This window comes from Tupaia chinensis, unplaced genomic scaffold (assembly GCF_000334495.1).
Source record: "Tupaia chinensis unplaced genomic scaffold, TupChi_1.0 Scaffold000492_1, whole genome shotgun sequence".
NCBI classification, from domain to species: domain Eukaryota; kingdom Metazoa; phylum Chordata; class Mammalia; order Scandentia; family Tupaiidae; genus Tupaia; species Tupaia belangeri.
In genome coordinates this window covers 2,259,606-2,278,222 of record NW_006160004.1, presented here as the reverse complement: position 1 = coordinate 2,278,222, position 18,617 = coordinate 2,259,606, and the positions used below count along the sequence as shown (strand labels likewise).

Genomic DNA, 18,617 nt, shown 5'->3' with positions numbered 1-18,617 from the left:
GGAACTTCAGCCTGTTTTCCTCTGAACTTTACACCATGTGCCTTTTTCCTTTGCTGATATCATTCTGTATTCTTCCCTGTAATAAATCTCAGCTATGAGTAAGACCTTATGCCGAGTTTTCTGAGTCCTCCTAGGGAATCTCCAAATCTGGTGGTGGTTTAAGAGATACGGATATATGCATAAACACTATGAGATTAAATCTAAAAAGGTGAAAAATAACTGGCATTGTATTTGCCTTGAGAAATCAAATGTTCAATTAAGAATTTAATATCCCACTATTCTGTTGCAGAAGTAACTCAGTGAAATCATTGTTTATCCACATGAAGAAGCTGAGACAAACAAGCGAATAAAAAATCAAAAAGAGACACCTTTCCATGGGTCACCCAGCTAACACGTCAGAGCTGCAATTAAGTCAGACTCCTGGAAATAAGAGCAGGGAAGAAGGGGCATTTTAGCCTGATCTAGTGATTTAACACCTTCATGGAAAACATAGTTTTATATGCACATGCATACATACACAAGCAAGCAACACACATACCACATATGCACAGCACACGCATACATCACACACCACTTATGTGTATAAACACACAACTGTGATCCTTCAGGCTAAATTAGCTCTCATATTTTCTTTCTCACTTTCTTTTTTTAATTTTATATTAATATATCTTTCTCCATGTGTCTGTCTACTTATTTCCATACTTCAAACATGAAAAACATGTTTTTCTGTTTAGGGTTATAACTCATGGTGTGTAGCTTCTAACTTTGAAAGGCACTCAGTCTTGTCTCTGAAGGTCAAGGTTCAGCCCACTCTGTGCCCTGTGGATCTTCCAGGTCTGGCTTGGTGTTCTTTGGAGTACCAAAGAACCCTTCATCTTCCAGGCCCCCATTCTCATGCCATGCAGAGTCTCCAGGTCTTCAACAACCAGGTTTTAATTACTTACAGGTGGTAATGGAATAACATGAAAAATAATTGAGTAAGCAATAGATTTAAATGACAAAATTATAATAAAATCAATGGCTTAAAAAAGAAAGAGACCAGGACCCTCACTTTCTGTAAACTTCCATGTAGAACATATTTCTCAGTTACATCACTCCCAGAAATATAGTGTGGTGAAAATACTGCATCTCTGTGGCTTTCCAATTTCAGTCTACATGTACCTCCTGTGCTAAGATAATTTTCCATGTTTGAAATGAGATTCTTATTTATTAAAAAGTCAATATAAATAAAAGATTAGCTAATAGATGAATAGATATAAAAATGTTCTTTTTTTCATTTGGCGCTAAAAATTTCTTTTTAGTGGATGTTAAATGAAAGTCCTTTTTTGGTTTGCTTGATTTTTAATTATGCAACAACTTTGGACTTTAAAAATCAAAGATGAGGCCTCCAGATGACTCTAGGTTTGTTCTTTACATCATGTTAACCTTGACCTCATTCCCATTACTCATAGGCTACTTGAGGACAGACCCACATCTCAACAAGGAAGCAGCTGAACAGCTGAGTAGCAGATCGCCTTGGGAATGCTTAGTGACTTGAAGTAGAAGTAAAATATAAGTGCCTTCAAGAAGGGGAATGTCAACTTTTAAGGCATAATATCGCATATTCCCAGTGCATGCACATGCTGACACCCTCCTACACACTGCCAACCACACAATCCTTACTTCTCCCCAAAAATTGTGCTACTCTCTGCTCCAAACAAGAATGGATCATGTTGCACCTGCTCTCAGTCCATATTTGCAGAAACATGCTAAAAGAATCCTTTGCCTCATTTGCTTGACTGTATCCATAATTTAATTGCTTTCTCTTCCTCAAAATGCAAAGACTTTCTTAATAGCCAACTCTTTTTAGAAATGTTCCTGATTGCCCCAGGCAAAATCATTTGTGCACCTGCAGCATTTTGTCCAAACGCCTGCCACAGCGCACACACTCCAATAGTCACTACACAGCAATCTGCCCTGAGCACCTTCAGAGCAGAAACCATCTCTACAGGATCCTGAGAAGGGGTATGTTCTGAAAGCACAGGTCCTGTGTTACCCATAATGCCCAGACCCAAACATGACTCAAATATTTCATGTAAAATGCTAGTTTTATGTCCTTTGATATTTGATGTAGGCAGAAAACTATTCACTTTTACATAAAACACAGGAAGGAGCTAATCATCCTTGGACCTGACTCATTGATCCTAAGAGATACAATTCTCTTTGAGTCATCACTAATAGGGCTATTCAGATAGGAAATACTGTAGCAGAAAATTGGGCCACTACTAAAGAGGAAGGCAGTTTCTCTGGGAATAGTAAAATGTTTGCTTTATCCATTTTCCAAATCCAGTTACCCTTGGGCTGTGTCTTTGATGTTAATGTAGCTAAACCCCTGGCGAGAGTCTCACAATTTTATCAGAAGAAACAGAAACAGAATGCTGGGCTCTCTTATTGCTAGCCTCCCTAATCGGGGAGAAATTCACAACAGGCTCATTGAGGAAAACCCAAATACAAAGCTGGCATTTATTGTTAATTTTTGGATGGCTCTATGCATCCTAAAATCAGCAGTACCTCCAAAAGCACGCCACTAACCAAACTGCTACATTTTTATGGGGTTACAGTAATATTCTGAAATTGAAAAGGCTTTCATCATGGCTTAGAAAAATAGAAGCAACAAGAATGTCTTAAAAATGCATATAGACATCATGATTTGTGTTTTTCCTAGTTCATTTTAGTAACATAAGAAGATAATGGGTGAGGATCCACCATATTAATCAAGGACATCAGGTGGCATGGGATGTGTCTGTTCCTTAAATGCTTTTTCTCTGCACACTTAAGACCCTCTTGTCATCCACTATACCATAATCTGAGAGTGAAGATTAAGCACTTGAGGCCCGCTGGCCCAAGCAAGCACCCAGGCAGACAGCAACATAGCATTCAATATATAAACCTTTTCTCCCTGGGGGAAATTACAGGACTCCTACTTTTAGGCTCTGAGAGTATTCTTTCCAAAGATCACTCCAAATAAATGAACTCATTTATGTCCTTGATATTGGTAACGTTGTGACCTCATATGACAAAGAGGCTCCACTTGATTCCTGAGTCTATATTCAGGCCAACTGAAGCCTCCCCTGGAAAGAAATCAAAAGATGATCCCATGCGCATGAGCTCATGAAAGCTCTATCAGAATGGTTAATGCTCACATTGAAACACTGATGGACATTGTGCTCGTGCTTCTCACCCCTCAGTTATTTATTTTCACAACCAAGATAAAAGGCCAATACTAGTAAGACATGCTGATAATAATTTTGTCTTTTTTTTTTTTCTAGGAATAGGCTGGAATGTTTCATTTCTCTTTGCATTGAAAAGCAATCTGTAAAAGACGAATACCCATGAACTTTAGCCAAGATTTACCAAGAGCCCTCTCCTGAAGATGTGAATAAGCCCAAACTAGTCAATGTAGCCTTTTGCTGCAACCCTCCCCACAGTCCTCCTGGCAGGCAGGACACAATCTGAGTGACAGCGTCTTGCCCCTTGCCCAGGTGGGACAGTAGCCATAGCTTATGACTTTTCTCTCACAGTCCTCTCCTGACTGTCATTAGTTTCCAGTTTTCTCAGGTCACTTTCCCCTGCCACTCCTGTATTCACCCCCATCCCACTGCACTGGATACCCACAGAGGCTTATTCTCATAAATGATTTAGTTCATCACTTTTCCTCACAGAATTAGAACTAACAGAGTGACCTGCAGAGAGTAGGACTGTTTCCTGGGATGCATTTCCCAATAATGTGGTGTGCTGGGATGTCTTGGGAACCTGGGAAGAGGGAAGTAGGGTGGTGCCCACACCAAAGAATGAACCTAAACTAGCTGAACAAGGAATATCTGGAAAGCAGAGACAAATGAACCTTTAAAGATCATCTGTATTACATATAGCATTCAAGATGGCTTCCTGGAGCTCAACAGTAATTCAGAAGCCCCTCTATCCCTGGTACCTCTGTGATGTGTGAAGTCTTAACTGTTTAACCAAGTATCCCATTGCTTCCCACACAGCTCAGCCCCTCTAGTGTGGAGGAGGGAGATCGCAGGTTCCTCCTCTTAGCCTATTGTCCTCCTAAAAACCTTGGGCAATAGGGGAGGAAGTCTGTCATTACCTGTGCCTTGTCTTGGTCACCAGAGAGAAATATTGGATTGTTGGAAAAGTCATTATGTATTTTTTCTATGCAAAAATGCATCATAACTTTTCTGACAACCCAATATAATCCTCTCTACCAGAGCAATTAAAAATGTATTTATGTATTAAGATCCTCCATATTATCACCATTTTGGTCACCTTTAGTGACTGTGTGATCTCCTGCCCTGGGAACTTTTGATGGGCAGAGCTTAGGTCCTAGGAGCAAGGTCCAAACACAGCTGTCAGCTAAAGCAAGATGAGTCACTGGGCTTATCTTCCAGACTGTCCACTTCTAGATCATAAGCCTGCTTGAGGCCACCCACAAGGTCCTTGATGTGTCTTGCTTTGACCAATTAAATATAAACAAAAATGATACATGTCCCCTCTAAGTAGAAGCACTACGAGGTCATTTGTCATTCTTCCATGCTCTCCTGTCTGCCTGCATAGACCTTGAGGCCAAGAATTTGGATGGCAGTGTTAGAAGACAGGAGAATCTCCATCAGCATAGGCCCCTGGGTGTGGGGGATGGCAAATATAATCCCAAATGTTTCCTTCCCTGAATCCACATCCCTTGCCATGTGAATTTGAGAGCCCTTCCCCTCTAACTCTGGGTTCAGTCAAATGACTGTCATCAAATCTCTCCAACCACTGCTAAGGAAACCACAATGAACCCTAAGGAGAAAAGACCATTAAACAATGGAAACAGAGGTGAATCTCTATAATAATTATTGCAATCACATTTCAGTTCTTAAGCTTAGCATTTTTCAATAACCTAAGTTAACAAATTATGATGATTAATGAACATAACAGCAAGGAATTTATTGTTCACTGAAGTGTGAGTAGATCAAATTCTCTGCAAGGATAATATTAAGGAAAACTAAAAGCTTCATTACATCCTAGATTTCTGAAATGTACTTTGAGGATAAAATATTTCAGTTCCAATTTGGCACTTTTAAGTGGTTTATTTTACTTGATGTATAGTAACCTACCATATCTACCTAATCAATCAGATGAAAAGCTAAAATGCTGTGTCACTATGAGAGTTTAGGTAAATTGTCAACATCAAGAATGATGCTAAAATATGTGCTGTGTGTATGTACACACACACGAGTGTGTAAAGACGCATAAGAAAATAAAAACGAGTCTTCATTATCCAGATTAGAACACAGACAATGACCTTCACAACTCCTTTCAAAAGTGGCCAACACATTTTTAGATATGCCAACAGTCAACAGTCATCATTCAAGGTTGTGCAAACCAGGAAAACAGCTCATGCTGACGGGGCCCTTCTCAGGTAGATAGCAGAGTAGGAAGTCAACGTAAGTGCCACTAGAGATGAAGATTGCAATTTCTTAGCATTTCAGTTGTTTCAGTTCTAGACCTCAAATATAAGCCAAAAAATTACTCAATGCAAATACATATCTTGGTACCAGCTATGTGTTTTAAATAGAATCTTCATGAAAGAGATCACAACATAATTCCAAAAGCATGTGAAAGGACTAAAGAGTATAAAATCAAGGCTTTTATTTTCCAGATTTCAGTTTCAGAATATCAGTGCTATGAGGGTCACTGAGGTCTTCACAGGTGCACGCCTACAATGGCTCTATGTTTAGAAGTAGAAATGAAATCACAAAGATAGTGCAAGAAACTAACTTCTATCCACCAGTTGCTAAAGAATCACTGAAGTGAGCTGTTATAAACCAATATAAAACACTTAATCATATTTACTTATAAAATAGCATCAAGCATTATTATATTAATCCTCAATTATAATGATCATGTAAATGGAGACTCAATTCCATCTCCGAAAAAACTTGTGCAGAAAGGCAGCCCAGCACCGTGCATACTGCAAACGCAAAGCCTACCTGAGACGAGTGAAACAGTGTCTTTCTCCCATGAGATGACAGTGATGTACGCCTCCACCGAGGAGGGGATAATGCACTTGAAGACCGCAACATTGCCTCTCATGGTTTTCTGGTCCTCCACACGGACTGTATAGGGCTCCCGTAAAACTGGAAGGCAGAGAGAGGACCTCAGTAAGACACACAGTCAATGGGCCCATTCTAAGAGTATTGCATTGTCATACAGGATACATTGCTGTATACATATAATTAACTGCATAGCATAGACTTAAGGGAAAAAAATTAAGAAACCTAAATTTTATGTCTTTCAACACTCAACTTGAACATTCACTTCATTAACCATACACTACATTTGATGCTAAAGGGCCAGAATACAAATTAAAACAATTAATGAGCCTCCTAAAGGCATCATGAAGTGAGAATTGGCTTCTTGGAAGAAGACTCAGTGCCTGGGTAGTTATGATGACGGGAAACTGCTCTTGATCTTCTGAAGACTAAGCAAAAATTTCCTGAAAAATAAATGCATAAAAAAGTCAAGAATGGGGCAAGCAGATGGAATGGTGGTTAAGGTGCTGGACCCCTGCATGGCTGACTCCATGGTTTGAGTCCTGGACCTAGTAGATTGAAAATCACACCAGGTGCATGTGCGTGTGTGCCCAAAATTCTGAGAATAGACTGGAGGAGGAATTGTGGTGTGGCCATCCCCCCTAGGGGTTGCTTTCTCACTTTCCCTCTTTCTGTGTGCATCTGTCTCCTTGTGAGTGCAAGCGCCTTATAGCAAAAAAAAAAAGAAAAAAAAAAAACCCTCAAAAATAGAAACTGTTCCTGAAAATCCTTTAAAACTATGTGACAATTAAAATCAATGATTTTTTTAAAACAAAAGTTGCAAAGTAATTTCTTTACGATGCTCCCCATTGCTTAGGGCAGGGTACTGACTGCTTAGGGATATGTCCCACATCCCACCAATAGGAGCATCATCAGAAGGACTCAGAGGGGATTCCACATGCTTAATGTCTAGGCTCAGAGGCAGGGTGGTGCTGGCATTTAGTGCCCACCCAGTAGGCCCAATGCCTGGGTTTCAATCCAAGCCCTGCCACTCACTAATTGTGTGTTGTGAGCAAGTTCTCTCACCATCTATATGATGGGAACAATGAAGGCAACACACACTATTCGGAGCAATAGTAACTCAGCCAACTTAGGTAATGCAAACCTCACAACAGCATTGCCATGAGCAGATAGGCTAAGACTACCCTTAACCACAGTCAGGGTTGAATCACCTGTTTTGTGGGAAGATCTTGTCTCCAGGGTATTGAGATGCTGGTGAATCTAGTCCACATTCTAACTCCCTCTTTCTACATAAAAATGTCCTAGTTTTACTTCTCCACAGTTTATTTCGTCTAATTTAAAATGAGGTCATTGTAGCAGAAACATTTTCAGAGTCTGCGGTCTATAAGTCTATGATTTTCTAAGCTATCCGCAGAGACCATTTATTATCTAATCAGCTAATCAGCTCTCTTAAAGGATTAGTCACTTATTGGGAAAATGTATGCCAAGAAAATTGGTCACAGAAATAATTTCAAAAGAAACTAACATACCAACAAATCTAAGGTTGAATTCCTCGAGGGAAATCTAATAGACAGAAGAAAACTCTCTAGAAGAGGACTGTTGAGATCAGTGATATATTGAGTGCTTTAGTAGTAGAGTATATTAATGATAAAAAAGTCTACTTCCCAGTTCCCATTTTTAATATTAGCATTTAATTTCTCAACTTGGAGAATTTCTTCATTTCTGTCTCAAATCAGAGAGATTTTTCCAAGTGTAGGGATCTGAGATCCCCATCATTGTACTACCTGTGCATATGAGGTGAGATTCCAGGTACCAATGCCACACCTTCTGTAGTCCACTCAGCAATGATTCAAGGCCCTCAGGTGTTTCTGAACTCAGAAATACATCATTATGTACAGGGGCAGAAACCAAACCTACACAGCAAAATATCTGCATAAATAACTCTCAAGGAGAGCTGAGTCTATGGTCATGGGTTAGAAAGAGGCTACAAGGTGCCAGCAGCAGATGGCATGGTAGTTAAGGCACTGGACTCCCCTACCACCAACTATGGTTCAAATCTGAGCCCTGGCAGCTTGCTTCTCACTTTCTCTCTCTCTTTCTCACATGTGCCCTATAGAAAATTAAAAACAATAGTAATAATAATAAATAAAATTAAAGAAATAATTATTTTTTAGTAAGAGACTACAAAAAGATAGGTGAACTAATCAAACTCATTAATAAATGAAAAATATGGGTGTAGTGGAAAATAAAAGACATAAAAGAAGGGGATAGAGGATAGAAGAAAAAGGAGTACAGCCTCTCTGGTTGTAGGGTTGTGGGGAGGAGCACGCTTTGAAGACTGTCCATAATGACTCAATCTTTTTCAGGGAATAAATAAACTTTTAAAAAGATAATAAACACAAAACTTTTTTCTTCTGTAGTCTTCTCAAACTGTCATGGTGCTGTTTATTTGCTATTTAATGTCACACTCCTTAAGCACACGGATAATCACCAGTCAGGTTCAGACTCTCCCAGACACCCAAGGCCCCTGCCCAGCGCTGGACACACACAGCCTACCAGCTGGGAGGTGAGAGGTTCCCTCCCACCAATACCAGTTGCCAGGTTGATAAGCCATGCTCGACTTGGAATAAGAAAGTTACTCTCCCCCTTTCACATGCACATTACCTCTACCCACAGTGGATAAGAACCTCTAAGGGATCTCAACTTCCATGTCTACACACTCTTAGTACCGACATTGGAGATGGGTAAGGAGTTCATTCCCAGCACCTGGATGGACACATACACTGTGGTGTCACTAGCTTGGGGTAAGGTCAGCTTCCACCACCCCTGCCTCTGAGCAAAAGAATTCAGTCCTATATACACCCCTGCCCAGGCCCCAACTAGGAGAGTGCTGCAGTGGTTGCTGGACATTAGCAGAGAGCAGGAGGCCAGGTGGGGCTCAGCATACCAGGGAACAGAGGAGCAGCCGTGGTCACTGGGTGGGAGCAAGAATCATAGGCTGAGGTGGGCAGAGACTAGGGAGAGGGTAGCTGAGAACCCATCTCAGGGAGGTGGCATGAGAGGCAACCCCCAAGAGCAAAGATGCCAAGCCCTAAAATGCATTCCATCATCCCACAGTACCTGATGTGCAAAAATCAAGTTGATGCCAGGCAAGTGTGTGTGCATGCCCAAGATCCCGGGGAGGAGAATGGAGAAGGGAATGCTGCACGGTCATCCCCCCAGGGGGTGATTTCTCACTTTCCCTCTCACTGTCTCTACCCTTACCCCCAACCCCTGCAAGGGCACAAGCCCTCAGGAGCCCTTAGGCAAAAATCTATTTTAAAAATTGAAAGGCAAAAAACAGTAGCATTTCAGGGTAGTAGTAACAGAAGGACATTAAACCTTGAGCACTTGGTCTTTCTCAGCACTGGGCCTTGCTGGCATCCCAAGAGGAAAGCCCTGACCCAAATCCTGTCTGCAGCAATCGGAGCACTGAAAGAAGGATGGAGTAGAGATCACTGAGGAGAAATTTCGGAGAAACGGGCATATCTAGAGAAAGTAACCTCTCCTCTCCTGATAGATTGAATTCAGATTGTTCCTAAGACTTCTGATTCCTGAGTCCAAAATGATCTGACATAAACAACTAAAAAACTAAATAAATAAGCAGAAATTGTGCTAAACAATTACTAGCACAGATGCATATTACAAATAAATAAATAAATATATCTACAAGTAAAAACAAACAAACAAACAAACAAAAACAACTGTCCATGTGCTGGATTTCTCTGAAACACTAGGCGACATTATGCAGGGAGGAGGGTACATGTCTAATGTCTAATGTCCTTCTTATTTGGGAAATGGCTATCTGAGGACAGACTTCGAAACCCAAAATTAGTCTTACAGGAATATTTTTGGTGTATTTTATAGTGTAGTTTATTACTTAATAAATGGAGAGATATTTAAATGATCAGTCACACCTTGCACACATCCTCATTTCAAGCACTATTCCGGGCACTGTGGAGCTTCTCACATTTATGACATGGTTAGCTCAAGAGAAAAAAAAAATTAAAAAATAAAAGAATATTCACACAGTAAAACGACTGAAAGAAAGCAATAAAATATCAAAGTGCATAGGTCTATGGATGATCCCAGGTAATAGGAACTTAGGACAGACAATACAAGCACCTGTAAGTAGTTGGGGGAAGGAGTCTTCTGATCTGACCCTAAAGGACAAAAAGCATTTATAAGGCAAGGAGAAAAGTGAGAAAAAAAGCAGAGGTAAAAGGAGCACAGAATATTCCAGAGACTGTGAGCACTGGCCTTGTCACTTTACCTAAACCAACCTCCCACACACAGCTCCTCTGAGCTGCTAACAGCTGGCTCACAGAGACCTCTACTTCCTTCACCTAAAAATGGAAATAATACCTGTCTTGCATGGCTGTGCAGATTAAACGGGAAAATATCTTTAAAGTACTTGGCACACTGTCTAGCACAATTGCTTTATTCAGCTTCTCTGATAGCTGCTAAGAAGAGCCTAACTGTGCCACCTTAAGCTGAAATGGGACAACTCCTTTGAAGACACTAGGATCTCTGGAACATGCAAGTGGACTTTGGGATGACATCACAGCCTCGTTCTCTTTGATTCTCTCTTCATCTTTCTCTTTTCCCACAGACAAGCTTCCTCTACTATTCGGTGCCCAAGGAAGGTGGAAAGTGCCAGCCCACAGTTCCCAAGCATGGAAGAAAGAGATTGACACTCTGCTGCGATATCAGTTCTAAATTCAGAGGGCAAGGGAACTGAGGGCAGCTTGGTCAACTGTCCACCTGCGTGCGGTCTCTTGTGCCAAGAGTCAGAGCTGTTTGTGATGGAGAGAGGTATAGAAATGCCATCCTATGTGTAGCTATTATTACCTATTTTATTATATGACCGTCGAATCTCTCATGTTGCTATTTGCTTTTTTCTTAAAATGATCTTACAGAGATATTAGGCATACAATGAACTATATGTGTTTATTGATAAACTTGGACATAGAGACACACCCTTGAGGCTACTACCAAAATCAAGATTTGAACAATCAAAATAAAAAATAGATCCATCACCCCAAAAGTTTACATGCTCCCTTGGGAACCAGCAGTTAGCGTAATGGCTAGGTCGCTGGACTCCCACGTAGTCGACCGCAGTTTGCGTCCTGGACCCGGTGGCTTAAAACTCACGCCGGGCGCGTGTGCGTGCATGCCCAAGATCCCGAGAGGAGAATGGAGGAGAAGGGATTGCGGCGTGACCATCCCCCCTGGGGATGATTTCTTGCTTTCTGTCTCTTGTCTCTCTCTGTCTGTCTGGCGAGCGCACGCGCCCTACAGTGAAAATCTCTCAAAAAAAAAGTTGACTTGCTCCCTTTACATGGCCTTCTCCCCATAACTCCCACATTTCTTCCTCTCGGATTACCACTAATGTGCTTCACGTCAGTGTAGCTTAGTCTGCACATTTTTAAGTTTGACATAAATGAAATCATACAGCAAATACATTTTTTAAAATCAAACTTATTTCCCTCAGTATAATTAGCTTGAGATGTCTCACTGCTATAGTGCTGCTATTAATAAGCCCATTCCAGGACCAATAGATAACATAATGGTTATGTCACTGGACTCCCACATGTCCAAACACAGTTTTGAGTATCAGACTTGAAAGCTTGAAACTTATGCTGGGTGCCTGTGCATGTGTGCCCCAAATCTAGAGAATGGAGAAGTGACTATGGCATGGCCTTTTCCCCTGTGGGGAGGATTTCTCACTTTTTGTCTCTGTTTCTCTGGTGAGTACACATGCCCTATAGCAAAAAAATCTCTCTCTTCCTTCCCCCCCCTCTCTCTCTCAAAAAAAGGCCCATTCCTTTGATTGTTAGTAATATTCAATTGTATAGATAGCCCACAATTTGTTTATTCATTTCCCTGTTGAACGTCTTGACAAGCTTTGGTCCATTTTTCATTATTACAAATAAAACCAGGACCGATAGGTAGTATAGTGGTTAAGATGCTGGACTCTGATGTGGCTGACCATTGTTCAAGTCTCGGATCCGGAGTCTTAAAATTCACACCAGGCATACGCATGTGTGTGCCCAAAATCCTTAGAGGAGAATGGAAGAGAGAGAATTGTGATGTGGTCATCCCTCCTGGGAGGGGAAGACTTCTCACTTTCTGTCTCTCTGTCTATCCAGCAGGTATCCACACCCTATGGTAAAAAATCTCTTTAAAAAATGAGTAAATAAATAAATAAATTCATTATGAATATTTATATCAAATAACTTGTGTGAGCATGTGCTTTGGGTAAGTACTTAAGATAGAGTGCCCAGAATACATAGTAGATACATGTTTACCTTTTTAAGAAAGTGCTACATTGTTTTCCATAAAGGCTGTAGATTTTGCATTTTCACCAGCAGTAAGAGAGTCCCAGTTACTCCACAGCCTCACTAACAATTGGTCTGGCCAGTCATTTAAATTTCATATGTGCAGACATAGCTGTCTCATTGTAGTTTCATTTTGTATTTCCTTGAAAATTAATGCTGTCAGGCAGTATTAATTCATGTGGCTATTTTCTTTTTAATCCATGAGAAAGAGTATATGCCTGCATACATGCATGTGCATACATGCAGGGGAGAGAGAGAAAGAAGCACATTCGATAGGATCTGATCTTGCCACGTTCCTTTCTGCCAGTCTTTAAATTCATCAGGATCTTTTGCTCATGTATGCCTGGCATGTTTTCAGATTGGCCAAAGATCTGAACCCACAGTTGGCCCTATGACTTCCAGCACACAGTACATACCCTGCCACTTGTGTCACCAAAGCTGGGCCAACATGCTTACTGACTGAGCACAGGTCTGTTGGTGTCTGCAAGGGACTGGTTCCAGGGTCCACTGCGAGCACCAGAATCTAAACAGGATACCCAAATTCCTTATATAAAGAGACATAGTATTTGCATATAACCCACCTACATCCTCCCACATGCATTACATCATTTCTAGGGCACTTAAAATACCTAATATGATGTAAATGCTATGTAAATAGCTGTTATACTGTATTTTAAAATATGTATTTTTCTTATTGATTTTTTAAAATACTTTTGATCTGTGGTTTATTAAATTTGCTAATGTGAGATCCATGGATAAGGAGGATTATCTGCATATCCCTTTGGTGAAGAGCCCCTTCAAAAATGTTACCCATTGTGGCCAGAAGGTGGCGTGGTGGTAAAGGTGCTGGATTCCCACAAGGCCAACCACAGTTTGAGTCCTGGACCTGGTGGCTTTCTCTCTTTTTCTCTCTGGTCAAAATAAAGAATAATAATAATAATAAATAAAATTAAATAATCCTTTTTAAAAAGTGTTTAGAGGGAAGCTATGCTCTAAACTCCATCTTCTAGACTCCTGAAATATTCAGACAAGAAACTGTTTTAAAGCTGAGAAGTGTCGTGGCCTGTTCAGGGAAGCTATGCTCCTAAGTTCCATCTTCTAGACTCCTGAAATATTCTGACAAGCACAGTGGAGGAGAGATTTTGTCACAGAATGACCAGAAACCACCTCAGAGGCACAAGAAACATGAGAAATTAAGAAAATATCTCTCCCCTAAGGGAAAAGAACAATCCCAAATCATCCACAGATAGTACAGTAGAAATTATAGTAATATCTGATAGAAAATTAAGAATATTCATAGTTACAAAACTAAATGAGATGCAAGAACTGAGAGATAAACTCCAGAAGATGTATGAAAAAGAGACTACGAGTTCCAGAAGGTGTTGAAGTTCTTCCATGACCTGAAAGAGGAAATACATACCATAAAAAAAGAATCAAATGGACCTATTAGAGATGTACTCCACAGCCTCACTAACAATTGGTCTGGCCAGTCATTTAAATTTCATATGTGCAGACATAGCTGTCTCATTGTAGTTTCATTTTGTATTTCCTTGAAAATTAATGCTGTCAGGCAGTATTAATTCATGTGGCTATTTTCTTTTTAATCCATGAGAAAGAGTATATGCCTGCATACATGCATGTGCATACATGCAGGGGAGAGAGAGAAAGAAGCACATTCGATAGGATCTGATCTTGCCACGTTCCTTTCTGCCAGTCTTTAAATTCATCAGGATCTTTTGCTCATGTATGCCTGGCATGTTTTCAGATTGGCCAAAGATCTGAACCCACAGTTGGCCCTATGACTTCCAGCACACAGTACATACCCTGCCACTTGTGTCACCAAAGCTGGGCCAACATGCTTACTGACTGAGCACAGGTCTGTTGGTGTCTGCAAGGGACTGGTTCCAGGGTCCACTGCGAGCACCAGAATCTAAACAGGATACCCAAATTCCTTATATAAAGAGACATAGTATTTGCATATAACCCACCTACATCCTCCCACATGCATTACATCATTTCTAGGGCACTTAAAATACCTAATATGATGTAAATGCTATGTAAATAGCTGTTATACTGTATTTTAAAATATGTATTTTTCTTATTGATTTTTTAAAATACTTTTGATCTGTGGTTTATTAAATTTGCTAATGTGAGATCCATGGATAAGGAGGATTATCTGCATATCCCTTTGGTGAAGAGCCCCTTCAAAAATGTTACCCATTGTGGCCAGAAGGTGGCGTGGTGGTAAAGGTGCTGGATTCCCACAAGGCCAACCACAGTTTGAGTCCTGGACCTGGTGGCTTTCTCTCTTTTTCTCTCTGGTCAAAATAAAGAATAATAATAATAATAAATAAAATTAAATAATCCTTTTTAAAAAGTGTTTAGAGGGAAGCTATGCTCTAAACTCCATCTTCTAGACTCCTGAAATATTCAGACAAGAAACTGTTTTAAAGCTGAGAAGTGTCGTGGCCTGTTCAGGGAAGCTATGCTCCTAAGTTCCATCTTCTAGACTCCTGAAATATTCTGACAAGCACAGTGGAGGAGAGATTTTGTCACAGAATGACCAGAAACCACCTCAGAGGCACAAGAAACATGAGAAATTAAGAAAATATCTCTCCCCTAAGGGAAAAGAACAATCCCAAATCATCCACAGATAGTACAGTAGAAATTATAGTAATATCTGATAGAAAATTAAGAATATTCATAGTTACAAAACTAAATGAGATGCAAGAACTGAGAGATAAACTCCAGAAGATGTATGAAAAAGAGACTACGAGTTCCAGAAGGTGTTGAAGTTCTTCCATGACCTGAAAGAGGAAATACATACCATAAAAAAAGAATCAAATGGACCTATTAGAGATGAAGGCTGCCATTCAGGAAATTAAAATCTCCTTTGAAAGTATTAAAACCAGTTTAGTCCATGCAGAAAATTGAATTTTGGATGTTCAAGGCAACTCTCTGGTCTAGAAAAAACAAAACAAAACAAAACAAAAACTAAGAATATAATCCCCCCAAAATGAGAATACTGTATGAGAAATACTAGACAGCATTAAGCATCCAAACATCTGAATAATCAATATCCCAGAAGGTGAGGAAACTAAAAGGGCATTAATAATTTATTCCATGAAATCTTGGAAGAAAACTTCCCAAATCGAGAGAGGCATTCAAATATCCAGACCCAAGAAATACAAAGGATTCCTAATATAATCAACCCTAGAAGATCTTCTCCAAGGCACATCATAGCCAGACTGGCCAAATCTACAGACAAAGACAAGATACTAAAATTGGCAAGAGAGAAACATCAGGTTACTTATAAAGGTTATCCAATCAGGCCAACCTCAGACCTCTCATCAGAAATAATGCGAGCAAGGAAAGAATGGGAAAATACATTCAAAGTGTTAAGTGAAAAACAGTTTCAACCAAGAATACTATACCCAGCAAGATAACCTTTCAAATGGAAAGAAAGGATAAAAACATTCTCAGATAAACGAGACCTGAAGGCATTTGCCAACATCAGACCCACTCTTCAAGAAGTTCTGAAAGGAGTGCTCCACCAGGAAAACTAAAGACACATACAGAAATAAGAGAACAAAAGGCAACCAAGAAAATGACCAATTTAATGCTAGGGACAAGAAATATCAATAGTAAGATTGAATGTTAACTTCCAGGATTTAAATGGAAAGGTTGGACCACAACAACACTGCATATTCAACAGAAGAGAGTTTGAACATAAGACCAAACTGGAGAAATAGAATTTTATGACCTTTGAGTAAAACATTACTGATATTTTTTACTGTGTCTTCTATTCCCAATTTAAGCATTTTACTTTCTTTTGAGGTGCTGATAGGTTCAGCAATTTGTTAAAATGTTTTTCTTGTTTGTTTCTTTAAATGGAAACATAACCTTTTCTTCCTTCCTGACCCCTCTGGAATTAGAAAATATTTGAGAGTATTCTTATTTTGTGGCAGAAGGGTTATTTGCATAAATTCAATAATGCTTGCTGCATTGATTCAGAAATCGGAAATACTCATTATTGGACAGGGATTTGACTGGAATATTGTATCTGAAGATTAATCAGAGAACTATGGAACTTAGTCAAGTAAGCCAACAGAAGCTCTTAGAAAGATGGCCTGGCACCATAAATAGTTCTGCCTGGCAGAGGATTAGAGAAGATATATGAAAGCATTTGTACTATAAAATAACCTGGACTTTTCCAGCCCAGCATTGTAATCAACAGAGATCGCAGAAGAGCAACCACACCAGCGGATTCTCTTGAGAAAGACTTTGAAGGAAGAAAAGGAGACTGATCTTTGCTAGCAGATGGTATATCACAGAATACTTGGTAGGCAGGGCTGAACTGAGAAGGTTTATGTGTGACTCATGTGCTAGGCATTTGCTTTTCAACAATTTGAGTAGTTGATATATAAATATTTCCTCAAAAATATTTAAAGCCATACTGTCTCTGTTGTTATAGGGTCAGAAACAAACTTATAAGAAATATTTTTAACATTATCTTTAAAATTCAGTATTTTGAAATTTTGAAAGTTGTTTATTAATAGTCAAGAACTATGGAATATGAGCAAAAAATTTTTGATATGTAAAGGCAATGTTTGTGGGAAAATGTAAAAATAAATAAATAAATGGAAAAAATTACCATTATGTTTAGAGATACTAGTGATAGGGTGATATGATGTCAACAATTTGCTTTAAAATACTTTAATAAAGAAAAATTGGGACCAGCAGCTGGTTTAATGGCTATGTCACTGAGCTCCCATGTAGTTGACTGTGGTTCAAGACCCAGACCTGGTGGCTTGAACTCACGCTGGGTGCGTGTACTTGCATGCCCAAGATCCCGAGAGGAGAATGGAGGAGAAGGGATTGCGGCATGGCCATACCCCTCTGGGGGGGGGGTGATTTCTCACTTTCTGTCTCTCTGTCTCTCTGTCTTTTTGGCGAGCACACACACCCTATAGCGAAAACCTCTCAAAGGAAAAAAAAAGGAAAGAAAAGAAAAGAAAAACTGGTAAAGCAAATAGGGTAAATACAGCAAGAGTTGAGAATGATGATTGCAGATTCTGTGATAAGTCTGTGTATTGTTTTCTCCATTTTTATGTATGCTTTCAATTTTTCATAATAAAAATTTTTAAAAGAAAAAAATACAAGTGTTTAGATTTCATTACATTTCTAGATGATAGTCCTTTAAACATGTATATGTTTTAGAAATATGTCTTCCCAGAATGTGGTTTGCCTTTTAATTCTCCTAGGAGTAAAAGTTTCAAATTTTGATGAAATCTAATATAAAAATTTGTTCTTTCATAAATTGTGTTTAAAAATGTTCATATCTGAGAAATCTTTATATAATCCAAGACTAAAGATTTCTTCCTATTTTTCTTTTTTATTTTGGAGAGGTTTTTGCTATAGGGCACATGTGCTTGCCAGAAAGACAGAGAGAGACAGAGAGATAGAAAGTGAGAAATCAGGCACCAGCAGTTAGCGTAATGGCTATGTTGCTGAACTCCCATGTAGTCGACCGCGGTTCGCGTCCCTGACCCACACCACATGCATGTGCATGTGTGCCCAAGATCCCGAGAGGAGAATGGAGGAGAAGGGATTGTGGCGTGGCTATCCCTCCTGGGGGATGATTTCTTGCTTTCTGTCTGTCTGGTGAGTGCACATGCACTATAGCAAAAAACTCTTCAAAAAAAAAAAAAAAGAAAGTGTTTATATCTAGATCTATAAATCATTTTGAGTAAGTTTTTACCTACTGTACAAGGTATGAATTAAAGCTTTTTGTATTTTTGCATATGGATATACAATATTTTTCTGGCATCACTTGTTGAAATGGCTATCATTTTCCCACAAAATTACTTGTGTACCACCCTGCCAACTTTTAGTTGTCCAGCTATGTGAGGCTTTATTTCTAAATTCTATTCTGTTGCTTATGTTTATAATAATGATCTGTATAGCAAGAGTAAAACCAGGCAGGACCAGGTAGTGGCATAGCAGCCACACAGCTGCACCCACATGGGAAAGTTCCAGGCTCACTCCCCAGAGCCACCCTGTATGTGCTGGGTAAAGGCGCTCGTGCCCATGAGCCAGGTTAACCCAGGCTGGCCGTGAATCGCCGTGTGAAGGCTCTATTGGAGTACCTGTCTCCTCT

General features: G+C 39.7%; 1 protein-coding gene across 1 annotated transcript in view; it reads right to left on the bottom strand.

Annotated features, from left to right (window-relative positions):
- Positions 1–4,391: 4,391 nt before the first annotated feature.
- The window catches only part of LOC102499501 (Down syndrome cell adhesion molecule), a 30,867-nt gene continuing 16,641 nt past the window's right edge, over positions 4,392–18,617 (bottom strand). The window contains exons 3-4 of the mRNA XM_027774892.1: positions 6,015–6,161; positions 4,392–4,492 (exon numbers count right to left, since the gene is read on the bottom strand). Of these exons, the coding sequence (XP_027630693.1) occupies positions 4,392–4,492; positions 6,015–6,161 (248 nt within the window). The remainder of the gene's footprint in view (positions 4,493–6,014; positions 6,162–18,617) is intronic.